This window comes from Mytilus edulis, chromosome 13, assembly GCF_963676685.1.
Source record: "Mytilus edulis chromosome 13, xbMytEdul2.2, whole genome shotgun sequence".
Classification (NCBI taxonomy): domain Eukaryota; kingdom Metazoa; phylum Mollusca; class Bivalvia; order Mytilida; family Mytilidae; genus Mytilus; species Mytilus edulis.
Genome location: NC_092356.1, coordinates 63,541,913 through 63,569,903, shown reverse-complemented (window position 1 = coordinate 63,569,903; position 27,991 = coordinate 63,541,913). Strand labels below are relative to the sequence as shown.

At 33.6% G+C, this 27,991-nt stretch overlaps 1 protein-coding gene and 1 pseudogene across 2 annotated transcripts in view; one reads left to right on the top strand and one right to left on the bottom strand.

The window, feature by feature from the left end:
• Positions 1 to 1,109: 1,109 nt before the first annotated feature.
• LOC139500458 (uncharacterized) lies at positions 1,110 to 26,343 on the bottom strand (annotated as a pseudogene).
• A 721-nt stretch (positions 26,344 to 27,064) lies between these two features.
• LOC139501979 (E3 ubiquitin-protein ligase MIB2-like) overlaps positions 27,065 to 27,991 on the top strand; it is a 32,402-nt gene continuing 31,475 nt past the window's right edge. Inside the window, exon 1 of one of the 2 annotated variants that reach the window (XM_071291292.1) lies at positions 27,065 to 27,192. In XM_071291292.1, coding sequence (XP_071147393.1) covers positions 27,190 to 27,192 — 3 coding nt within the window. In that variant the 5' untranslated portion in view covers positions 27,065 to 27,189. The remainder of the gene's footprint in view (positions 27,193 to 27,991) is intronic. The other variant, XM_071291293.1, reaches the window with a different exon arrangement.

The following is a 27,991-nucleotide window of genomic DNA, read 5'->3' as shown; positions in this document are numbered from 1 at the left end:
GTAAATGGTCTGTACTGAAATGTTTTTAATGCATAAAAAAATTTGGCAGCATAGCTCCTAAGGACATGTTTTAATTGAATTCACACAGGCCACACAGTTTGGGTAATATTGTAAGAAAGAGAATAATTGCAATGAGTGGGGCAGCCCCCTTATCCTAAAGGAGCATACTCATTACAATCGAAGATAGATTTAATATAGAGAGAGTATATTTATTTTTCAAGCTAATCATTCATTTTCTCTACATCTTTGTGTAGTTAGGGTTGCTTCTTATTGATTTGGCATGATCTATATCCATTAAGGTTCATGTGGACCCTTTGGCAAAAATGGCCGTATTTTCACCTCAAAATTTACTCTGAGTACAGACATCTGTGCATCTGTAAAAAAAATTCAGGCATAGCATGCCCTAGATAAATAAATTTCAAATATGTTTTATGTTTTAGAAAAATAAAAACTTACTAGGATTTTGCCGTGCACTTTTTTCATTCCTCGAGAAGATGCCAAAATAAACTAAGTTGGGAAACAGGTTTGAGAACTTCCCCACAGGTAATTATTGAAGTGATCTGTATTGCTTGACATGGACATAAGATCCATGACAATAGATACCTGACAATAATTGTTATTTAAACTGTGTACCTGAGTGGACCATATCAAGGTAAACTCAACTGTTTGTTAATTTTATCATCTTTTGCAGGGACGAAAAAAAGTGTACGGCAAAATCCAGTTAAGTTATGAATTTTCTAAATCATACAATGCATTTGAATTCTATTTATCTAGGGCATGCTATGCCTTAAAACTTTTCCAGATGCACAGGTTTGCCTGTACTCAGAGTAAATTTTGAGGTGAAAATACGGCCATTTTTGCCATAGGGTCCACATGAACCTTAACATTTCAAATGAGCCCTTCCGCCGTACAGGCGTGTTTGCAGATATTATCCATGAAGATTTAAGTCACGGAGGAGTGGTTTCATCTTTGTCGTCTTCACAACGATTTGTAGAAAATATGCCATACTTCAAGCTGCTGTCGAATTATTTAACCACTGAAAGTGGTTTCATAAAGTCAGGCTCCACAGATTCTGTACCCGATTTGTTTGAGACAGAATGGTTATCGTGTTAATAGTTATGAATATCTGCTGCATCATCGTCAATGATATCATCACACATCATTACATGTGCCTGAATCTGTATAAACAGTTTACTACTAAACTTTTTTGTTTGTTATTTGTCTTAAAATTGACACGAGACGACAGCGTAAAGTACTCCCCCGTGACTTCATGGATACCTGTAAACAATTTCCATGTGCTTTATCATTAAATGGTCACATGCAGGCTTGACGAGAAGCTAAAAACCGAACTTGAAATGCGTAATTGACCCAGACTTTAAACCATTTCCGGAAAGGACCCAAAGTTCCGGATCGCGTCAATAGAAGTATTAAAAAAAAATTCTTCAAATTTAAAGCAATAAAATTTTCACAGTCGGGAGGATTTTCAAGGGTCGGTCGGTAAACTGCAAACAAACAATATTTTAAGTTAAGCCTAATAAAGATGAAGATTGGTAAATCCTCTTTCATTTTTTTTCTATAAAAAACGCATGAGAAAGGAAGAAATTACAAATGGAAAGGAGAAATGTGTCAAAGAGACAAGCCGATTAAAGAGTTAAAAAAACTCATCGCAGGCCATTAAAGGGTCTTCAACGCCGAGAGATAATCCCGCACCCGTAGGCGGACTTTAGCTGGCTCGTCAACACAAATGTACTAATTCAGTGAAACTGGACATCATACTTAACTTCAAAAACATATAAATAAAATAAAATTATAAAACATACAAGACTAACAACAACCAGAGGCTCCTGACTTTAGACTGGCGCAAACATGCGGCGAGGTTAAACATGTTTAGTGAGATCATAATCCTCCAATTACTCTATTCATCATTTATTGGTCGACGCCACTGCTGGTGGAGATTAGTTCCCCGAGGGTATCACAAGCCCAGTAGTCAGCACTTTTTGTGCTGACATGAATTTTCATTGATATGGCTATATTTATAAATTTACTGTTTACAAAATTTTGAATTTTTTGAAATACTAAAGCTTTTCTACCTCAGGCATAGATTACCTTAGCTGTATTTGGCAAAACTTTTAGGAATTTTGGTATTCAATGCTCTTCAACTTCGTACTTTATTTGGCCTTTTTAACTTTTTTGGATTCGAGCGTCACTGAAGAGTCTTTTGTAGACGAAACACGCGTCTGGCGTATATACTAAATTTATTCCTGGTATCTATGATGAGTTTATTTGCATTTATAATGTTATACATTTACAAATGAATGGTCCAGCACATTAAGAACATTTCTAGATGTTTATTGCAAATATTTTGATTTTTCTTTTAACGTTTTGTTACCTTCCTGTTTGTCAAAATAGTGTACACACGCTTCTTCTTCTACCACAAAATGCAAACTATTAGTGGACAAAGCGAGGTGGCGAGTAGTCATAACACTGTGTACTTACCACATTCTACAAATGCATGACCTAAAAAAGAAATTTTATTTAATGATTGAAATGTCATTGGCTGTTGTTTTTTTTTATAATTACTAGAACTGAAAGTAGAATTAAGTGTTGCTGGATACTCATTTGCGAAGTGTGAACATATGCTATGTAATGAAAATATATTTTACACGTTTTGTTTTTCTTTTTCGGCAATTATTTTTTCTTGTTTCAATGCATTTTCTATGGTTCCATGATATTTTGATATCTTTCTTAGACTTATAAAATTGCGATTGGAAATGATTAATGTGTCAAAGAGACAATTACCCAACCCTGCCGAAATCCACCGATTGGTCTTCAACACAGCAATAAAATCCCGCGTCCGATGTTGTGCTCCAACAAGCCGTTCAAGACAAATGTTTACTAGTACAGTGATAATGGAGGCCATACTTAACTCCAAAACATAAAAATGATGGTTGATTGACTCTATGGTAACTTCTAAATCTTTTCTATTTGTGTATACAGTATATATTTATAATAATTTGCTGTTATTTAATACTTTGCATAATTTTTTACATAAGAAGAAAACAATATTCAATTTTATGAATTAAAGATTTCGAAATTAAATTTCATGAACAATTTCTAGTACCCATGAGGTTGCACAGATTTCTCTGTTTCTATATTACATTCATAAATATCTATCAAAATAGCAGATTACATAACAAACAAATTATAAAAATGTTACGTATTCGTGGATTAAATGATGATTTTAAAAGATGTAAAAATTCGTTTGATTATTTTTTCAAATTCCATATACCAAAATTAATTCAAAATCTTATCACTATCTGATTAACGTATTGTAATTCTATATATTTTCTTATTATAATCAGTTGAGAGCATTTAAAAAAATTTCCAACCTACGCGTGGTATTAAACATAAAAGCAACAAACGCACCTTAATATTTACAAAGCCTCAGATAATTCTAGCAATGCGAAAAATATACTATTGGTATCAACGACATATGAAATTACAAAGAACATATGATTATATTTCAAGGCTTAATTAGAAAATTATTGCATAAACCTTGAAATAAAAGACGCAGACATTGAAAATGAGAATAATCATACTTTCACCAAGACATCTACCTTTTTCAAGTTATGTTTTATAAGAAATAGTATAGTATCAAATTTTTACATCTCATTTTCTAAAATTCGGTATTATAGATATTTAAGCCTTTTCTTTGTAGAAATTTTATATATTTGACATAATTTCCTAAGGAAGGAATAAAAAAAATGACAAATCAAAACCAATTGCTTCAAAAAGTGATGACAAAGGTAGTTCAATTTGGTAATAAGCAAAATTACAAAAAAAAAAACCAACTCCGAGGAAATTTAAGATATGGAAAGTCGCTAAGCAAATAGCAAAATCAAAAGGTCATGCACATACGGAAAGTCGCTAAGCAAATAGCAAAATCAAAAGTTCATGCACATAAAACAAATGAAAAACAACTATCATATTTCTGACTTTGTACAGACATTTTTCTATGTAGAAAATTGTGGTTTTAATCTGGTTTTATAGTTAGTTATTTATTTCTCACTTGTATGACAGTCTAAAATAATTACATTTATAGACAACGATGTGTGAACAAAACAAACAGACAGGTAAATATATAAAGGTTTAAATATCATCAATAAATTCGCCGCGATTCGCCTTACGGATTTTCCCTGCTTTATACTATTTTAACCCATGATCAATTAAAAGATTGAATACGTCGCCTTATTAAACAGGCCATTTTTACAAAGTTAAGAAACGTTGATACAAAATCCTAGATTTTAGGTCATGAAAAAACTGATTTTCCAACAAATTAATAAAACATGACATCAACTAAATGGTAGACATTTGATCGACATCACATCATATAATTCATTCATTTACAGACAGTCGGTATTCATGTGGTTAAATCAAACACGCGACTCTACACTTGAACTGAATGCAGTCAAAGGACTACAACTATTCCAATCCTTTATGGGTTGATTTTAAATCGTATTTAAGTAAGCAATGAATGTGGTTTTTAAATTTGATAGATGCTTTTTGTGCTTTGTTAGATAATTGTTTGTTTTTGTTCTAATTGAGAGTGTGACACAGTGATGACTGCTGTACCCATATGTTGACAATTGTACCTACTATCTCTGTTTTGTTAATGCATCGATGTAAATATAATGGAATTGATGATACTGTTATACAAGTGTGAGATTAGCGCTAACAAACAGGTTCAATTCACCATTTTCTACAATTGAAAAGGCCTGTACCAAGTCAGGAATATGACAGTTGTTTTCCATTCGTAGGATGTTATTTATCATTTGAGTTTGCGATTTGATTAGGAACTTTCCGTTTTGAATTTTCCTCGAAGTTCGGTATTTATGTGATTTTTTTGCATTGCTTACTACTATTGGCCAATAACCCACATTTAAATGAGTGCTTACATGTCATATATTCCAACCAACTACAGATTAATCATACTTCCGAATGAAGTTGCGTTATATCTTAAGTGTTTACTTTGCATTGGCAATTAAGGACGACTTCAAACTGGAAAACGTGATGATTTTAACTTTTTCAAACACCTATTTTCCAGCAGAAACACAAACTCTACTCCCTATTAGTGCATTAACATACCCCAGTTAATACAGTACAATCTTGTGTTCATACTATAAGGACTTTATTTACAGGGATGTGCCTCTTATACACAAGAGAGGAAAATGATACCAGAGGGAAATTCAAACCCATAGATCAAATACAAACAATCTACTTCAAGTAAAAACTATAGAAATGAGAAATACGTGATTTGTTTTACCTATATGAGTATTTGTGTCCAAGTCCATGAAGTGCATGCCATTTTATTTTTCGTTCTTGCCATAGTTGTTTGTTTTTATAGTGATTAAGACTAAAACACATTTTTGACTGTTGTACTTCAAATGTTTGACTTTGTAACCTATTATGTTTATTTTTTTTTTAATTAAAGAGATTGCGATAGCTATAATACAAGGTTTGATCCACCATTTTCTACATGAGGAAATGCCTGTTAAAAGTCAGGAATATGAGTGGTTTTCCAGTCGTTAGATGTGTTCGAGCTTTTGATTTGCCATTACGACTATGCGATATGGGCTTTGCTCATTGTTGAAAGCTGTACGGTGACCTATAGTTGTTAATTTCTGTGTCATTTTGATCTCTTGTGGAGAGTTGTCTCATTGGCAATCATACCACATCTTCTTCTTTTACAACCATTTTGAAATCCCCGATGTTCAGTAAATTATTTTCTTACTTTATACAAAGTCAGTCGATCAATCAAGCATATTGATTGTAGTGTATTCTAAAGATGAAAAATTTGGAATCATTACAAAATTCTTTTATGATGGTGATTTTGATAAGCTGTTTAGAAATTTTCAGGATCCACGGCTTAAAGATAAGTATATCGTTTATACTTTTATGCAATATTGTCTATTTGTGGCATCTGAATTAAAACTTCATGGTTAATTATATTCTATCAGTAAATTCTGTATCATATCTATCGTGGGATTTAAGTTAAAATTTAAATTATAATCACTTTTCGAAAAACACTTTCCACATTAATTCTGAAATTCTAAGAAAAATTTGATTTCACAATAAGAATACAAACATTGTTTCTTTTAACTACATTGAACGTAAAGAACATTTAATCTATAATAAGCACAGTTAAGAACGGAAATGATGTTTCATTTTATGTATTACAGAGTGATGTTATTCACATTTTCCAATCCCTGAAAAAGGGATACTTAATATTTAAGGCTTCGTATTAATTGATTTCCATGAAATCATCGTTAATTAAATAGTATTAATAAAAGTAGTTTGGTAATATCTATGTGGTATACATTGTGCTAATCTCATTGAAATATCTAATAAACGATAACATTATAACAAGTCTTTGTCACTATCATAGGTAGCTATTATCTATAAATTGTCGGTTTGCTGCTTGTCTTTCTGTTCCCCGAGACGGTGATAATTAATTACTATGTTTAATAATTTATATTTATTGAACAAACCTAATTTATATCTTGTACAATGTATATATAAGACTATGATTACTATGGCAAATTTGAATACCATTTTAACTCATATCCATGCTTTGTATTGGATAAACTAAGTCGCAATAATTATGTTAAGAAGTGTTTATTGAATTTCTGAAGTATATATTCAAATTTTGTGTTAGCGAGTATACCTAGAAAGATGGAAAGGAACACTTCGCGTATAATTATTGAAGAAGGCAAAAACAAGACTAAAATGAACACAACTTTTTTCAACTACAATTCTAGTGATATAGCTGTACCATTTAGTGTACCGCGAATAATTGGAATTTCAAGTAGTGCAGTAGCAATTTGTAGTATTGTGTTTTCTATTGTAATTATTGTTTTACTATTAAGAAAGAACAATGATAACTTTTTCAAATGGAAGCCGTTCGATAGATTTACCATGTACACGGTGATATGTGATTTACTGTTCTATGGTGCTCTTGTTGCATTTATTGTGCATGCCAGTATACAGAAAGAGACATACAATTCTAGTGTTTCCAGATTGTCGTGTAAAGTTCACGGTGTATTGATATTAGAGTTTGGGTTCTGTCAGCTCATCTTCAGCGTGATCATGACCGTATATGTATTCAATCTGATATCTAAAAGTCGGCATATATCACTCGGCAGGTTTGATATGAAGTTGATCTGTCCTTCGTTTGGAATCCCTTTTGTGATACTTGTAACTGCAGCATTATTTGGCCAAGTAGTACAAAATACAACATAGTAAGTAACTTGACACTCATGCATATATTTAATTACTGTGTGAATATCAATATATTAATATAGAATTGATAATTTGAAAAAAAAAACACTAATATTTTTTTCCTTTTCTTTGTCAACACAAAAGAAAAGGTTAACGGGTCAAAATTGTCATTGTAAATCCTTAGAATTCTATTATAAATTACGAGAAAACCAAGAATTAAAATGAATAAACATTAGGACCCTGTGTCCCGTGCCTATGTATTCACTCGATAATATAATGATATTGCGTCGCGATGAGAATAAAAAGGATTATACTTTAGATTCATGTTCCGTTATAAAGATGGTGTTTTTCAATATGATTACCTTATTCAATGCATCTATCACATCGAATCTAAAATAACAGATACTAGAGACAAGTTAAGTATGCTACATATCTTGACTTGCATCTAATCTTGAACAAGGAGCGAGCACAAATATTTTCGACACATAAATAATTTCAGTTGTGAATTTCCTTTGTCAATGTTGCCATTATTTAAGTATATGTAAGAAGATGTGGTATGAGTGCCAATGAGACAACTCCTCATCCAAGTCACAACTTGTAAAAGTAAACCATTATAGGTCAAAGTACGGTCTTCAACACAAAGCCGAACAGCAACCTATAGGGAACACCCAAAATGACTAGTGTGAAACCATTCAAACCGGAAAACCAACGGTATAATCTATATAAAAAACTTAAAACGGGAAACACTTATGAACCATATCAACAAAAGACAACTACTTTCAGATTCCTGAATTAGGACCAGTGCGAACAAATGCAGTCGGTTTAAACGTTTTGATAGGTACCAACCTTCACCCTTATCTAAAACAATAGTGTAACATCACAACCCACTTTTGTTCTGACATGGTCCCGCTTATATATCAGTTATGTCTTTCATATGATCTATTGATCTATGTTTAAGGCAACTGTATACTCACATTTGTTTTGTTGTGATTGAGAAGATAAACCTGCATGGTTAGAAAATATAATAATAACACCATTCCATTTTGGTATTCCTGTCATGGCTAGAAAAAACAAACAAACTACAAACTCAATCACAATTTTACATTTTTATTCGTATCTATAATAATTTAATTCTATTTTATTTTAAGAAATGTTTTTGTGATAATATAAACTTTACCAAAAAATATGAAACTTATACTTTCGTCTCATACGCTTTTTATACTTTGTTTGTGGTGTCCAGGTGTACTGTCGTAAATTCGTGGGAGATGACCGTTTTTATTGTGTTATTTACAGGTTGTTATGTACTTTTATATTATTTATTCATGAATTTTTCTGTTCTAAGTGTTCCTCTGTTTTTTGTATTGTATTGTATTTCTGTCACATAATGGTGCAATCTTTGCGATATTAGTAGTTGTGTAACATAGAAGGGATGCTTCACAGAAAAACGAGTGTTTACTCATTAATTTATCATAACATGTTTTACAGGAAGTCAGGTATATGGCAGTTGTTTTCAAATAGTTCGTTTTTATGTATGTTAATAATGTCCTCCTAAAGTTAATGTGCTTCTCTGTGTTTTCGTTTAAACTCGGATTTGTTTTCGCTTAATCGATTTATGACTTTGAACAGCCGAATACTACTTATGTTTTTATCTATAAAACTAAGATAAATCTTTTCTTAATAGATAATGATGAAGGATTATGTTTTATGTGTTCTGAATATTGTAATGACACTGTATTTCTCTCATACTGGAAATATATATTTAAGCCATTGTTTTTGTCATATAACAGTATTTCCATGAAGTAATCCTGATTTTGATGGTGTTTTCATTTTTAATCGTTAATTCTGTGTTGTGTTCTCTTGTCTTTTATTTTGTCTTGTGGTGACTTTTTTTTATATCTCGTAAATACGTAAAGTTATTGTGAAACTGCATATTCTAGAGGTGGCGTGAATCAGATGTAGATACTAAAAAATTCTAAAGATCTTTTAGAGTACATACAATATAACTCTCTTTCATCTTGTAATAGTATTAAAACATTTGACTTTTCCACACTCAACACAAGTATTCCACATTCTAAACTAAAAGACCAATTGAAAGAGTTGGTATTGCTTTGTTTCATAAAAAAAGAATGGCCAACGTAGTTACAAGTATCTTGTTTTAGGGAGGGATAAATCCTACTTTGTAAAAGATCACTCTGATTCAAACAAAAAATTCTCTGAAACTGACATTACCAAGATGTTTGATTTCTTGATTGACAACATATTTGTTACGTTCGGAGGACGTGTTTTTCAACAGACTGGCGGCATTCCAATGGGAACAAATTGTGCCCCTCTACTTGCCGACTTGTTTCTTTATCATTATGAGGCTGACTTCATACAGGATCTTCTTAGGGAGAAAGATAAGAAGTTAGCGATATCCTTTAACTCTACTTTCCGCTATATAGGTGATGTTCTTTTACTAAATAATTCAAAATTTGGTGACTATGTGGAACGCATCTATCCCATCGAACTAATTACTAGGATACTACAGATACAGTTAAGTCGGCCTCATATCTTGACCTACATCTAGAAATTGACAATGAGGGTCGGTTGAAAACAAAACTTAACGACAAAAGAGATGATTTCAGTTTTCCAATTGTGAATTTTCCATTTCTAAGTAGCAACATTCCAGCAGCACCTGCATACGGGGTATATATCTCCCAATTGATACGATATTCCCGTGCTTGCATTTCCTATCATGATTTTCTTGATAAAGGGTTGCTGTTCACAAGGAAACTATTAAACCAAGAGTTCCATATGGTGAAGTTGAAATCATCCCTTCGTAAATTTTACAATCGCAATCACGAGTTGGTTGACCGTTATGGAATAACCGTTTCACAAATGATATCGAATATGTTCCTTACGTCGTAACTACAATCCCATTCCCTTTCATGAATGTGACCTACCGAATTAGACTATTTACCGGATTTGTTATCACATAAGCAACACGACGGGTGGCACATGTGAAGCAGGATCTGCTTACCCTTCCAGATCACCTGAGATCACCTCTAGTTTTTTTGTGGGGTTCGTGTTGCTTATTCTTTAGTTTTCTATGTTGTGTCATGTATTCTATTGTTTGTCTGTTTGTCTTCTTTCATTTTTAGCCAGGCGTTGTCAGTCTATTTTCGATTTATGAGTTTTACTGTCCCTCTGGTATCTTCCGTCACTCTTTTGGTAGAGTTCGTGTTGCTAAGTCTTTAGTTTTCTATGTTGTGTGTTTTGGTGACTATGGTTTGTCTGTTTGTCTATTTGTCTTTTACTTTTTAACCATGGCGTTGTCAATTTATTTTCGATTTATGACTTTGAATGACCCTCTAGTATTTTTTGCCTATTTTTTCGTTCTAGTTATTTAGGTTACAATTCAAAAAGTTCCACTGTAAGTGTTGTAACAAACAATGTTAAATGGAATAATAAAAGAAGACGTTACTAAGTTGTAAAACTTGTGTCTGATCCATTTATCATTTTGAACAATTACATATTATGTTTAAACTAGTAATAAGAGATACCGTTTTGTTAGAAATAATGTATCCGCAGTCTTAATGAATAGCAAATCATTCTTAAACTATCATCATTCGCCATGTTTTATTTTTTATTAAATATCCTTTCCGTCTTTGATTAGCTGATTTTATTATAAATATTTTCATATATTCAGTAAAAATAAATGGGTCAAATATTTTTGGAATGCATTATTGTAATCAACATGTCATACAACGAGCATACACATTATGTGTCCTTAGCAATACATTTAAAAGTATACAAATGTTCTATTTTGTAAAAAGATGCTAGGTAAAATATAATGCAGGTTAAAATTAACATATCATAAAAAAAGAAAAAGATTCAGAGACTCTGTGAGTAGGAATCATACACAAATCATCACTTCGTATCCAACGTGTATGGTATTTATCATTTATCATAATGGGACACCGTTTGGTAAATCATTTCTTGTGGCTTAACATACTTATTGCTAAGTTTTATAACTATACAGCGGGTGTTACATTTTTGAATCTATTTTTTTTACGATTCACATCAGATTGCTTATTAAATAACGCAACAGTCATTTCGTTGATTTTAGATGCTGTTTTAATTTTTTTTTATTATCATTGTTTTTACCAAATGCAAAATTTTTTTTTCAGCTGTGGTCTCAGAGAAGAACGAGGCTTTCTAACCTGGCACTTTATAATTTACTTCCTTGTCATCTTACTGTCTGTTGTCATCATCGCAGTTATCTACCTTACCATGTGGATAAATGTCCTGAGGCAGACTACTATAATAAGTACAACTCTCAAACAGGCATCGGCCGTCAACACTAAGAGGCTTGCCTTGAGACTGTCACTTTATATAGTGGTCAATGTAATTCAGTTCGGTGGAAGTGTTGTTGAGGGGCTTTGGATATCATTTGGTGAACCACCATTGGTAGTGCGGTATGTGCATATGTTTGCAGGAGTTGCAGCTGGAACTTTAAACGGAATTGTATATCTGACAGTGCGTAGGGATTAATCCTTCGACATGTTTGTGATAATTGTGTTTCAATGTTTACATTGTAGTTGTCTAATTTAGAGTGTCTAGAAATCCTTTAACGGACCATTTAGGGACACACGTATCTTTAACACAAACTATATCGAAATTGTTAAATCAAAGTATAATGCAATTGTGTAAAGTGTTCCGATACATGTTTTCAAAGATATTTAAGATTATATTACGGATTACAAATGTGTCGAGGTTTCTGATTGGATAACAACATAGAGATGTCAGTATATATTCAGGAAACTGCCGGGGTATATACGACGTTTTTATCCCCAATTGGAACCTCAAAAACGTCATCATAACACCGGTTACTATGTGACGTAGTCATAAGCTATCAGACTGTCAGAGGTTCACAGAGGGAAAATAATGACGTGCTTCAGTCAATAATACATTGTTGATACCAAATTACGCAATTAACAATTTTAATACTTTAATTTGATGTTAAAAGTGTTATTATAAATTATTACATACACGATAAAATTATGTTCACAGCAAATTAGAAAATCCTTCACGTATGCCGAACATATTAGGTTGGGTTTTTCAATATATATGTGTTGTCAACAAATACCTGCACTGGAAAATAACATTAAGTCAGGGGTAATCCGTAATATATGTGTAATTCAGGTCTCAGAAAGGGTATATACTGTGACATTCCCGGCTTAGGGCTTATATCCCCTTCGCCTTCGGCTCAGGGGATATAAACTCTAAGCCGGGAATGTCACAGTATATACCCTGTCTGAGACCTGAATAACATATAATGTAGAAAAAAATTGCGCGATGATATTTCATTTCAGGAGAGATATCCGTATCAACATTTCTTAAACATATGAATATTTACAGGTGATGTATATTACAAGACAAAAACAAAACCAACAACATGTATTCTGCATTCAAATATAATTAAATTAGATGTATGTTTCATTATTATTTTGATTGGCTAACAGCAATCTCGCTTCATTCGTCATTTCAAAATAAATTTCATGACCTGTAACATACAGGATGACACACGTTTCCACAATAAAAAGCACAGGCAAATAAAAGAAAAACGTGATAGAAATCGTGTTTTCATGATCATGAGGAAAAAATGAAATTTTAAGTATTGAATGCTTCTTTTAGTAATTTCATAGGGTGTAAAGGTGTCATACCACCAATTAAAAGTCCCTATCTGTTCAACCAAATTTTACAATTTTCACAGCTTTCTACATATTTTACATTAAGTTTAACTACGTAGAAACCAGGTATTTCCTGAATCGTACATGTATCAACTTTCTACATGCTAATTTTCAATAGATGTTTAAAATCATATAAAAAAGAAAGGGTCTTCCGAATAGAGGTACCACTAAAAATAACACCTGGTTTTCTGGAAATCTTAAATTAGTATACTATGGATTGCATTAATTATCAATTTTGAATGCAAACTCATAAACAAGTAAATTTTAGCTCAAAATGGTCTTAATATATTTCTCTTTCACCAAAAGTTTCATTTCTGCCAATTTGTTGGTTAGTTTAAGTAAACAATGACATCAAATGCACTATTTTTTGTCCGAGTAGGCCTACTTTTACATACGTTCTAAATTTGAGGGAGTAATTGGTGGTGTGACACCTAAAAACGTTGACCGTGCGTACATTTTTAAAATGAAACGCGTAGAAATGCAAATAGGACATCTAACCTTTTTATCACGAGAAACATATCATAAAATTCAAAATGGAAATGGGAAATGTGACAAAGAGACAACAACCCGACCATAGAACAGACAACAGCAGAAGTTCACCAATAGGTCTTCAATGCGGCGAGAAAATCCCGCACCCGGATGTGCCTTCAGCTGGCCCCTAAACAAATATATACACTAGTTCAGTGATAATGGACGTCATACTAAACTCCAGTATATCAAAGGATCAGTATTTTAATCCACTTTTAATTTGATGGTCCGTATTTGCAATACACGACCTAATTATATTCTACCCTACAAACGAATGAGTGTGGCTTCTTAAGTCAACAAAAACGGAATCGATTATTGCTTCATTTATTATTGTTGAAAGCTAATGATGAAGTCAATTACACATTATACTTTTTATATTTTTTTAAGAAGTGGCGAAATATACCAACATTCAAACTCATAGATCGAAAATAAACTGACAACGCCACTGCTCAAAGAAAAAAGACAAACAGACAAATAAAAGTACACAAGACACAACATACAAAACTAAAGTCTTAGCAACACGAACACAACCCCACACCCACTGGGAGTGATCTTAGGTGATATAGAAGAGTAAGCAGATACTGCTTCACATGTGGCACCCGTTGTGTTGTTCATGTTATTAAAAATCTTGTAAATAGTCTTATTCGGTAGGTTACAATCACGAAAAGGGGACGGGAGTTTAATTATGACATAAGGAACATATCCTATATCATCTGTGAAACGGATATTCCATAACTCGTGAAGGCGTCTGGAAAATTTACGAAGGGCTGACTTCAACCTCACCATTTGAAACTCTCTTGAATTAATAGCTTCCTTGTAAACAGCAACCCTCTATCAAGGAAATCATGTTAGGAAAGGCAAGCCCGGGAATATCGTATTATTTGGAAGATATATACAGTGGAGATCACTTCTAACCTCTCATTAGAACTGTCAGAATATTCTGTCATAGAACTGTTCTAACCTGTCCTAGAACAGTTCTAGCTAGAACAGTTCTACCCTAGAACTGTTCTAGGTAGAACTGTCAGGATCAGTTCTAGGTAGAACTGACTAAATCAGTTCTAGGTAGAACTGTCAGGATCAGTTCTAGGGTAGAACTGTCTAAAACTGTTCTAGGTAGAACTGACCAAATCAGTTTTAACCGTAGAACTGTCAGCAGAACTGACTAAATCAGTCAGGACTGTAGAACAGTTCTAAATGACGTCACTACAGAAAGGGCAATTTAGAATTTAGAAGAAAAAATCAGTTCCAATTACTTTACTATATATAATAGCAGATGTTTCTATATTTTTTACTGATCAAAATTTACATGTACAAATATCGAAGTGGATAGGAGGTTATCCAACTCATCGGAGAAATATTTTTATGAGATTGCAAATGAAACATCATTGTTTACGTTTCTTCGTTCCCCGTTTTTAACAGTCTCTTCGTAAATATAACTCTGCATTTAATTCAAGTAAATTTAATCTTAATTTACCTTGTTTGCCTTGGATTTACATTCATGATTTAAGATTCTGTTTTGACAAATGCTCAAACGAAAATTGTACAGTGGATGAATTATGGGATATCATAGTAATGAACACAGTGTTGTTATTAAACGCAAGAAAACTATGTACATTTGCACTGAGGTCTCAGATTTGCATTATCTCGTTGCCAAACTTATCCATAACGATAATGGATAATATCTGGGAGTCTGGAACGTCAGAAAAATATACTCGATCTGATTAGAACATGAATGAAATATTTGCCACTGGACGTAAGGCTACAAACAAAACCAATCATTTTCCTTCTTCAAATATTAACAGTATAGTCGGTATACCTTTCCAAGAAGAGAACTTCTCATATGATCTCTCATATATGTACTTTTCATTTTAAAATAAAGTATATGAATCAGTGATGTGAGTGTTGGATGATGCCGTTAAATAGTTCTGTTTAAAAAAAACCCATCATGAACTACTGACTAAATAAAAAGTCATTTTTTGTGACGGTTCATTATTTAATAATTTAAGTTTGGATGTAACGGGTCTTCTAGCTGTCGTTATTGTGTTATCAGCGCCCATAGACATAAGTTAGTCATGTTTGTTCAATTTCCAATATTGCAGTTATTTATATATACTACAGTAAAAAAAATATAACTGAAGTACTGTGTACATGTTCAACTATATAGACTCACATAAAAAAAAGCAAATATGGTCAGTTTTGGTTGATGCGGTCAAAAGATTGTATTATACAACTCAGTCTGAAGTATGAAAACTACTGATATTTGTTTACAATTCAATACTTTGAATAAAAAGAAGACATGCTGGCACTATAAATTCATGCGAACAAAATTTTGAGGTCATTGTTATCCAATATTGCTATAGCTTGTATATATAACAGTCCCTCTTGACCTAAAATTATAACTGAATTACTGTACAGCTATATAGATTTGCAAAAAGAAAGAGCAAATAAGTTCAGTTTAGATTGATGCGGTAAAAAGATTTTATTACACGACTCAGTCTGAAGTATGAAAACTACTGGTATTTGTTTACGATTCAATACTTTGAATAAAAAGAGGACATGCTGGCACTATAAATTCATGCGAACAAAATTTTGAGGTCATTGTTATCCAATATTGCTATAGCTTGTATATATTACAGTCCCTCTTGACCTAAAATTATAACTGAATTACTGTACAGCTATATAGATTTGCAAAAAGAAAGAGCAAATAAGTTCAGTTTAGATTGATGCGGTAAAAAGATTTTATTACACGACTCAGTCTGAAGTATGAAAACTACTGGTATTTGTTTACGATTCAATACTTTGAATAAAAAGAGGACATGCTGGCACTATAAATTCATGTGAACAAAATTTTGAGGTCATTGTTTTCCAATATTGCTGTAACTTGTATATTACAGTCCCTCTTGACCTAAAATTATAACTGAATTGCTGTACAGCTGTATAGATTTGCAGAAAGAAAGAGCAAATATGGTCAGTTAAGATTGATGCGGTCAAAAGATTTTATTACACGACTCAGTCTGAAGTATGAAAACTACTGATATTTGTTTACGATTCAATACTTTGAATAAAAAGAGGACATGCTGGCACTATAAATTCATGCGTACAAAATTTTGAGGTCATTGTTTTCCAATATTGCTATAACTTGTATATATTACAGTCCCTCTTTACCTAAAATTATAACTGAATTACTGTACAGCTATATAGATTTGCAGAACGAAAGAGCAAATAAGGTCAGTTTAGATTGATGCGGTCAAAAGATTTTATTACACGACTCAGTCTGAAGTATAAAAACTACTGATATTTGTTTTTGATTCAATACTTTGAATAAAAAGAGGACATGCTGGCACTATAAATTCATGCGTACAAAATTTTGAGGTCATTGTTTTCCAATATTGCTATAACTTGTATATATTACAGTCCCTCTTGACCTAAAATTATAACTGAATTGCTGTACAGCTATATAGATCTGCAGAAAGAAAGAGCAAATAAGGTCAGTTTAGATTGATGCGGTCAAAAGATTTTATTACACGACTAAGTCTGAAGTATGAAAACTACTGATATTTGTTTACGATTCAATACTTTGAATAAAAAGAGGATATGCTGGCGCTATAAATTCATGCGAACAAAATTTTGAGGTCATTCTTTTCCAATATTGCTATAACTTGTATATATTACAGTCCCTCTTGACCTAAAATTATAACTGAATTACTGTACAGCTATATAGATTTGCAGAACGAAAGAACAAATAAGGTCAGTTTAGATTGATGCGGTCAAAAGATTTTATCACACGACTCAGTCTGAAGTATGAAAACTACTGATATTTGTTTACGATTCAATACTTTGAATAAAAAGAGTACATGCTGGCACTATAAATTCATGCGTACAAAATTTTTAGGTCATTGTTTTCCAATATTGCTATAACTTGTATATATTACAGTCCCTCTTGACCTAAAACTATAACTGAATTACTGTACAGCACCCTTTTTATGGAAGATCAATGCATTTGAATGAGGACAATAAATTTTAGTTGCACCCCCCCCCCCTTTTTTTTTAAACTGGTGGATCCGTCCCTGGTGGTTTGGGCCGGAATAACGTATTACATTAAGGTCAGATAATTTTGTTATGTAAAACGAGTCATCCTGACTCCCCGAATGACAAATGTAAAATAAATGAAATAATAATGCCCCCCCCCCCCCCCCCCCCCCCCAATATTAACGGCTTAATTTATGTTCAAAAAAAGAAAGAAAAACAACACATCAACAAAAGAAAATCACTGAATAACAGGCTCCTGACTTGGAACAGGCACATACATGCAGAATATGGCGAGGTTAATCATGTTCTCTTGCCGATTATAAATCTGAAATAAAACCGGCAAAATAGCAAAACTCTATATAATATTAATCGCTATTTTGCCGAAGCCTTTATATTAAGACAAATATTTCTTAAAACTTATAAATCAATTCTAGCCGTAGAATTTATAAATCAATTTTAGCCGTAGAATTTATGAATTAATTCTGGCCGTAGAATTTAGAAATCAATTCTAACCGTAGAACTGTTCTAGAAGTAGAACTGACCAAATATCTGGTCAGTTCTAGCTAGAACTGTCAGGATCAGTTCTAGGGTAGAACTGTCAGGATCAGTTCTAGCTAGAACTGTCCAAATCAGTTCTAGGTAGAACTGACCAAATCAGTTCTAGCTAGAACAGTTCTAACCTAGAACTGACTAAAAGGTGTCAGGCTGACAGTTCTACATACTGTTCTAGAACAGTTCTCCTGACAGATTCTGACAGAATTTATGAGAGGTTAGAACTGATCTCCACTGTACTTCGTATGCATGCTAGTTGCTACATAGAAATGGAAATTAACTTTTGGGATGCAGAAATCATCCCTTTTGTCGAAAAGTTTTGTTTTCAGCCAACCGTTATTGTCAATTTCTAGATGTTAGTCAAGATAGGAGGCAGACTTAACTGTATCTGTTGTATCCTTTATCTCTAGTTCGATAGAATAGATAACTAGTTTCCCGTTAAAAGATTCTATAATCGGAACAACTCCGATGTGTTCCCTTTCGTACCTTGACAAATTGAAGTTGTGATATATTTCTTTCGTCCATCGATAACACTTTGCGAACACTACAGTAAAAACCCTATGCAAAAGGCACTCTGGGAACAGACAAAACACTTATTTTATGTGAAATGTGAATGTTTTGTGGTTCAAATGCATATGTATCACTACAGTGGGATAGAGGGCCTGACAGAGAGAGGTTTTTGCTTAATGGAGATAACTTAATAGCAGAGATAAACTCTACATCATTTTGATAGTGTACATGAAATACTTTCAATACTTTATTTGATAGGGAGAGCTTTGTGTAACCATTTGAACGCTATTCTGTTAAGTACATATATATATATATATATATATATATATATATATACTATGCTCAAAAGCTTTCATAATAAGTGAGGTTGTTTAACTGGCATTGTTCGCAGTGTCGTGCCAAACCCGCGTTTGGTTACGATTCAATTTTCAAGAGAAGTGCATGGAAGAACCATTTTTGGTGTATTTTGGCATTAAAAATTCCTGGATTGTATTGAGACGTTTGTGGGTAAACTTTTATTTCCGAGTTGATGACCATACATTGTGAACTTTAACACCAATTTGTTTACTTGGTATAAAAACAAAAACATAAGACAATATGGACGTTACGCACGGTATCCGGTCTATGTTTCATTTGACCATTTCTTGATACATAAGTAGAACAGAAACAAATCAATTATGCGTATTATCAAATAATTACTTGTCTTGGTTCATCAGTTTAATCGATATTAAATAAAACCTAATTTTAAAATATTTAATTTTATGTATTATTACATAATTAAGCAATAAGTCCCGTGTTCATAATGCCATTTTTGCCGTGTAAGACGTAACAACAATAACTTACCATACAAATATAAACGAAAAAAAAAATCAAAAACTACTGAATGGATTACGATGAAATTCAAACAGGTGGGATACAATATGATCATATGCATGGTGTGAAACGGTTACGATAAATATCATGTCAGTTCGCATTCTAGTGGCCATTTTCGAAATTCCATACAGCTGTAAGATTTGAAAATTCGAGTATACAAAAATGAAAGCAAGCACTTCGATATTACAATATTTTCACATAAGTCATAGAAAAGGTTCGCCACCTCTACATGCAAATGTAATTTTATTGAATTTTACGAACACATATTTATTTCTAACATAGCTTCTCTCATTTTATTTTTTTTCCGGTTTTTCCGTGTCTCCCTTAAATGTTACCATAGAGCCATTGTTTAAGATTTTTCAGTGCCATGCTAATTTAGGGTATTTTAAATTTGTGACAGACAAATGAACTATGAAAACAAATGTTACTACAATGTACTGAAATGTAATTTTTTTAAAGATTGGTTTAAGCCTTCAATGTTAAGCAAACGTTAAATTTTTCATCAATTTCCATCAAGTTGTCCATGTCTCCCCAAAATGTTACCACGTCCAAAGTGAACGTTTTTTGCAACGTATATATATTTAATTTTCCATTGACTAAAAGTTAAGCATTTTTGAGTCTTAAGCATTTGACACGTTCTGTTGAATGATATATTTTTTGGAGAGAGTTTTCAAATATTTATTCTAAAATGTAATAAATCAACAAAAGATTTGACTTCCATCAGTGTTTTGTAAACCATGTGCTGTTTTTAAAGGCGTCGAAGTTTTTGGTAAATGATAAGTTTTCTATAATACCGAACCTTTCGACTTTGGGACCTTTAGTAAAAGATTTGTTTCTGCTAGTACGAATGTTTGTTGCATACACTAACAGTTATTTCCGCGCATCCGACAAACTGACGCATGTAAAAAATACTGATCCTAATTCAAGGACTGTAGATCACTTCTTAAAATGAGCAATTTCAAACTGCCGTTTTCTTTCCAAAAGCTGAGAATGAAATTGAAATTATATATCAAGCAAACAGAGGATACATATAGTAGCTGTTGCTGCCATTGACCCGAACGAGAAATTTCATTTTAATCTTCTCGAAAGACTCATATTTGGAATGTAACTGTTGGTAGTACGGATAGAAAGACCTAAAATTATTTCAATAAGTTAAGATTATGAGGACATAAATAAATCGAGAATGGAAAGATTGTTCATCAAAAATGTATAATCAGTCATGTTCACAGTCTATGATTTTTTTAAATAAGTAGTCAAACATCAAAAAGCCATATTTATTAAAAATAGTGCAAAGCTTGAACGTTTTGCACATAAGTCGGTTGAAATAAATGAAAATTACGTCGACTAACGTTACCATTACTAAACCGAACACTGTGCGTAACGTCATCATGGCAATATTTAATAGCTTGGTACCCCCAAGCTAAAAAAACCCAATTACATACATGCCCCAAATCTTATGACAAGCATTGAAGTAATATAAAGTCCATAGCATAATCATAATATATGCTACAAAATACAGTTAATAATTGGCTATGCATGTACACAACACCCTTAGTAATGCTACTGGGAGGGTGGATGGGAAAGCTAGCAAAACAGAAAGCGTGCAGCCATGAGCAAGTTACTGAGAAAGCATGGTCCAGACTGAAACGAGGCTGGGTATTTGGGGTCTGCAAGACCAAGCGGGAGCGCGCCAAATTTAAACCTTCGTGCTAAAAACAAATTTACAAATAAATTGAACTTTACCTTACTTGGTATAAAAACAAAAACATAAGACAATATGGCAATATTTAATAGCTTGGTACCCCCCAGCTAAAAAAAACCCATTTACATACGTGCCCCCAATCTTATGACAAGCATTGAAGTAATATAAAGTCCCAAACACAAAGAGGGGGAAATTAACGTGGTAAAAGGGTACTGAAGGTAAAGAAGCTTTCAGCCGTTTATCCATTTCACAATCTATGTATCGAGAAAAACAATCACTTGACCAATAACCTAACAATTTTATGTCATCGTCTGAAAGGCCCACTTTGCTACTCCATGTCGTCGCGCCTCGGCGAAAAGAATGGCTTCCATAACTAAGATGGTCCAACTTCATTAGTTGTAATATCAAACGAAAGGCATTCAGGAAAACTGTGTATGTCAAACATGAAGTATCTGATAACCGAACTAGAGGCTCTCAAGAGCCTGTGTCGCTCACCTTGGTCTATAAATGTGCATATTAAACGATGGACAAAGATATTAAATTCATAACAAAATTGTGTTTTGATGATGGTGATGTGTTTGTAGATCTTACTTTACTGAACATTCTTGTTGCTACAATTATCTCCATCTATAATGAACTTGGCCCGGTAATTACAGTGGAAAATATTTTCTAAAAATCTACAAAAATTTATGAAAAATGTAAAAAATTGACTATAAAGGGCAATAACTGCTAAACGGGTCAACTGACCATATTGGTCGTGTTGACTTATTTGTAAATCTTACTTTGCTGAACATTATTGCTGTTCACTGTTTATCTCTATCTATAATATTATTCAAGATAATAACCAAAAACAGCAAAATTTCCTTAAAATTACCAAATCAGGGGCAGCAACCCAACAACGGGTTGTTCGATTTATCTGAAATTTTCAGGGCATATAGATATTGACCTGATAAACAATTTAACCCCACGTCAGATTTGCTCTAAATGCTTTGGTTTTTGAGTTATAAGCCAAAAACTGCATTTTACCCCTATGTTCTATTTTTAGCCATGGCGGCCATCTTGGTTGGTTGGCCGGGTCACCGGACACAATTTTCAAACTAGTAACCCTAATGATGATTGTGGCCAAGTTTGGTTTAATTTGGCCCAGTAGTTTCAGAGGAGAAAATTTTGGAAAAGATTACCAAGATTTACGAAAAATGGTTAAAAATCGACTATAAAGGGCAATAACTCTTAAAGGGGTCAACTGACCATTTTAGTCGTGTTGACTTATTTGTAAATCTTATTTTGCTGAACATTATTGCTGTTTACAGTTTATCTCTATCTATAATATTATTCAAGATAATAACCAAAAACAGCAAAATTTCCTTAAAATTACCAATTCAGGGGCAGCAACCCAACAACGGGTTGTTCGAGTCATCTGAAATTTTCAGGGCAGATAGATCTTGACCTGATGAACAATTTAACCCCACGTCAGATTTGCTCTTAATGCTTTGGTTTTTGAGTTATTAGCCAAAAACTGCATTTTACCCCTATGTTCTATTTTTAGCTATGGCGGCCATCTTGGTTGGTTCATTGGGTCACCGGACACAATTTTTAAACTAGATACCCTAATGATGTTTGTGGCCAAGTTTGGTTTAATTTGGCCCAGCAGTTTCAGAGGAGAAGATTTTTGTAAAAGTTAACGACGACGGACGACGACGGACGCCGGACGCAAAGTGATGAGAAAAGTTCACTTGGCCCTTTGGGCCAGGTGAGCTAAAAAGGGGATCAAGTGGTTCTCCTACCAAGGCTAGTACCTTAGACATGGCTGTAACAGGGCACAGTGGGTGACTATACAAATGAGGTAGCACTACTTCTATTGGCTTGGAACGAAACTGAAGGGTTTTGATGACTTTAAGGCGTAAGAGCATACCCCAGCTGCAAGGCAAGACTTCTATTCTGCGCAAGTTGAACTCTGGGTTAAAAGTAGAAAATTATTGGGTCGTAAGAACAAAAACAAAAAAAAACCGGTCATTCAAGCCGCCCAAACTGTGTAACTGGCGCTATACAAGATTGTTTTGTACCTATTTCTCGTTTAACACCAGTTAACAAGTGTTTTATATTCCACGAATTTGAAATAGGATCTTGCAAGTTGTGCATTTTATGCAAAATAGATATAATGTTAATATAAGAACGTATGGAACTATAAGCAAAATGTTTTTATCCACTAAATAAGCCACGTAAAACTCAACTGTTTTTTCATCACAAGGCACCGCTTTAAACTCATACTCTTCACAAAACTGAACGTACGTCTTCAAATGCGTACGATAAGTTCCTGATGTTGATTCAGCCCACCCCTTGCCATGCAAGCGTCCTACAGTTATCTCCAAGTCTAATGTCCGGCTTGCACCATCTAAAAATATAAAATTCATTAGACACGTGTCTCAACAGTTCGTCTGCACTAAAAGGAATATAACTATAACTTGTTAAGATATCATACAGTCTTGAAAGTTGGCCTTCCTCATGCAGCCTGGACGCAGCATCCGCTATAATGTTGCAACGTCCACTTAGAAATTTTCCTTTTATGTCAAAGTCATACATCGCGGACAGCCAAAACAAGTCCCTTTATAAACTCATTAACACATTGTTTTTGTCGATCCCTTGTTTAGAATATATTTTATAGTCATATTGTCAGTTAGCACAATTACAGTTTTATTTTGCCACAAGTGGCCCCAACGAAGCACTGATAAAACAACAGCCAATGTTTCTTTTATGTTTATATGTTCCTTTCGGAAAGCCGGAAAGTCAATAGCTCAATTCACATAAAAGTAATCTCCGTTATAATAGCCACCCGCCTCCTAACGAAGAAGCGTCAGTTTGTAAGGAAGTGATAGGCTTAAAATGCACGAATTTAACAGTTCCATTAAATACACTCATAAAGTTTATCCACCAAGAAATGTCAGCTTTACATTCAGAATTCAACAAAACTTTGTCATTGCGGTTTTGTGCGCTGGAAATAGAGTTCATCAAACGTCGGAGAAAAGTTCTTCCTCCCTTTACCATTTGACAGGCCCAATTTAGTTTACCACAAAGAGATTGAATCTGTTTAATACTTGCACGTTTGCGCTTTTGAAAAGACAAAAATAAAGTATAAAACTCAGACTGTTTCTCCGGTGGCATAGTAAGAGTCAATTCACGAGTGTCTATAATTATACCTAAAACAGTAATGCGTTGTGCTGGTCCTTCAACCTTAGACCAGTTTATGTTATATCCTAATTCTCGTAAAGTACGAATCAATAAATGTAACCCTCTATTACAATTAAACATGTATCTTCAATAACTAGAAAATCATCCAAATATGCAATTCATGTAATATTATATCTACATTTCATTATTATACACACTGCTTGGCTTAATTTGTGAAATATTTTTGGACTCCGGGAGTGCCCAAAAGAAAGCTTAGAATCAAACATATATGTAGGACTATCATCACCTAAGAACATCCACTTTAAACCTGTTAAATTGTGATCTGAAACATGGCAACACACGGATCTATAAGCACTTTTTAAATCGACCTTTGCAAGAAAACTATTAGGTTTGATGAGCTTTAAAGCGTGACGCATATCCATATAAGCACAATTAGTATCACTAGTATACGAATTTAAGGAAATTCCAATTGGTTGACTCGCGTCGTGTATCAAACGAATATCTCCATTTAGCTTCAGCACGGCCCCTAATGAGCTCACAATTGTCGGAATAGATTTTGTTACGATATAATTTCTTAATTCTATCTCTTTCTTAATTTGATTTTCAACATTTGACCTGTATCTGAAAGCGGACGAATAGTTTTCTCTATTAACCGGATAATGCGGACCAAATTTTATACACAAATGAAATCCATTTTTTACTCCATCTAAAATATATTCACGGTCTTCTATGTCTATAGGCAAAGAACGACCCCAAGCCTCGAAATGCAAACAATTAATCGTAGAGGTCGCCTTTCTATTCACGACTATTCCCAATTTTGAGGCAGTTCCCAGTTTTTTGGCCTATTTTTGGGTTGAGAACGACCGTTAAGCGCCGAATGCGCATTAGAGAAGCAAATCGCACAGCTATGCATCATTCTGCAATCCGATCGAAAACAAGAATTGGAATTAAAATTTCGACAAATTTCTCTCCAATCTGGTAAAAACGGACCTTTGCGGTGCTCGTCTATCCCTGCTCTAGAATTCCTTCCCCTACCTTTAGATGCTCCAACCAACGCTTCAGAAAATGCTCGAATTGTAGGGTTGTCACGTTTAGACACCAACTGGAAATCGCGTAAATCCTGGCGATAAATTCCCAATTCGAATAATTCATCGGCCTGTTTTTTGGCGATATTCTTTATCATATAATAACACGGAATACCAAACATCCCTTTCCGTTAAACGATAAATGTCAGTCGTATAGTTAAGATAACCCTGAACGTTACTAAGACGATTTTGCTTGAGCAATTCCTGCATAATTCTGATATAATAACACGGAATACCAAACATCCCTGTCCGCTAAACGATAAATATCAGCCGTATAGTTAAGATAACCCTGAACGTTACTAAAACGCTTTTGCTTGAGCAATTCCTGCATAATTCTGATGTTGGCGTACCCCCATTCTTCGATCGTTACTTTATCTAGGGTTTTCTTTTTACCGACGCGGAACTCGATCTCGCCTCCGAGAGTAAAAGTTTGGGGTTCTGGCCATATGAAAGATAGGATTTGAAGTGCACTTTGTTCCTTGTTAGGTTGCGAAAAGTTTATATGCTCACCTGTTGCAGAAGGCTGTTGTAAGGATGATGGTTGCAGTCCCTCGGAGAGTGTCAAAGCAGACCTGTGTATTGTTCGCAAACTTTCTTTCTCCTTCTCGATTTGCTGGCGTAAATGAGCCTTCTTACTCTCAACTTGGAGTTCTTTCAATAGTGTTTCGAGTTCACTTATTTCCATTTCAGAATTAACATGTGCAGTGTCCAATTTCGGATTCGCCGTTCCACCGTTCGCCTGGTCAAGTTCCTCGAATGATTCTTGGAAGTCATCATCAGATTCGTTCGAATACAATTTCTTCTGTTTACCGCATCTCAAACTCTCGATAATGTCTCTTAACCTTTTAGCATCGTGTCCCTCGGCCATCGCGTTTTGAGAAAGCTAGCAAAAAAGAAAGCGTGCAGCCATGAGCAAGTTACTGAGAAAGCATGGTCCAAACTGAAACGAGGCTGGGTATTTGGGGTCTGCAAGACCAAGCGGGAGCGCGCCAAATTTAAACCTTCGTCCTAAAAACATTTAGATGAGAGTTACAATTTATCTATTTTTTCAGAACAATGACATGTTGCATTACACATATTATAAAAATATGACAGTTCTTGTGTATTCGTTTTTGATGTGTTTTGTCATTTGATTTTGCCATGTGATTATGGACTTTCCGATTGGATTCTCCTCTGAGTTCAGTATTTTTGTGATTTTACTTTTTATTATACCATATGTTTCTGTAACATATAATAATTATTGATATTTTATTACTAGGTGTATCGTTGACAGGGACTTGATAGATTCGACAGTATTACCATCTTTGATACTATGAATACATTGAGTGTATGTACATGCATGACGATCGAAAAGTTATAATGAATACTTATAAGTACTGCCAAATTGTTATCCGATGCGCATAAAAAGACTGCGAATGTTAATAAAGTAAATGACGGACTCGCAGGTTCACTATAAACAGAATACGTCGATGTGTAGATCTGATCAATAATAAAATAAAAACACTTCTGGCTTCGCGGAAGAACATTTAAAGATTTAAATACCTGTTTTACCCATAATGCTTATTTATTGAACGTTGTATTTATACATCTCTCTCTATATATACCGTCATGTCAACCCGGATGTTTTATAAACCGTTAACCATATGAAGACAAAGTAAAAAATCTGAAAGAAATATATTAAAAGAAATGAAATGTGACCACTTTGGGTGCAAAAATGGTATGTATATTTCTATATATAAACTATTAAGATATTTCATATCATAAGTAGTTCCATTTTAGCGAATTTTCGGCGAGTAATTTAATTATCATATATCAGCATTAAAGCATATCCTAAAACGAAAGTATCATTATATTATGTTTGTTTCGTGAAAATGAATACCATGAGACATTTCTGCCGGTATGAAGAATTTACATGAGTTCAGATCTCATAAAACATGTTAAATTTAACCCCGCTGCATGTTTGGTCCTGTGCAAAGTCATGAGTTTCTGGCCTTTGTTAGTCTAAATCTTGTGTATGATTTTTAACTTCAGTTCGTCAATACGTTTTGGAGTTTAATATGACGTCCATGTTCACTGAACTAGTACATATTTCTGTTGAGAGCCAAGTTGAAGCCCGCCTCTGGGTGCGAGATTTCCTCGCTGTGTTGAAGACCCATTGGTGGACTTCGGCTGTTTTCTGTTCTTTGGTCGGGTTGTTGTCTCTTTGACACATTTACAATTTCCATTCTCAGTTTTACACGAATGGCTTGCTATTTTCTTTGAATTTATACATTTGTATAATCTTTCCAGAAATACATTTTTATTCTTATAGGAAATAAAAGTTACACTCTTTTTACCAGAAATGAAAGGAATATTATACTTTCGATTGTGAAGTCAAAATCTACATACAGATTGAATCATTGAGTATTCTATAAAATGTTTCTTCCTATGTCGCAGCTTCAGATTATTGGACGATCATCTAATTATATTTGATTCGGATGACCGAAGCTTTTACAACATTAATGGATATAAAATGT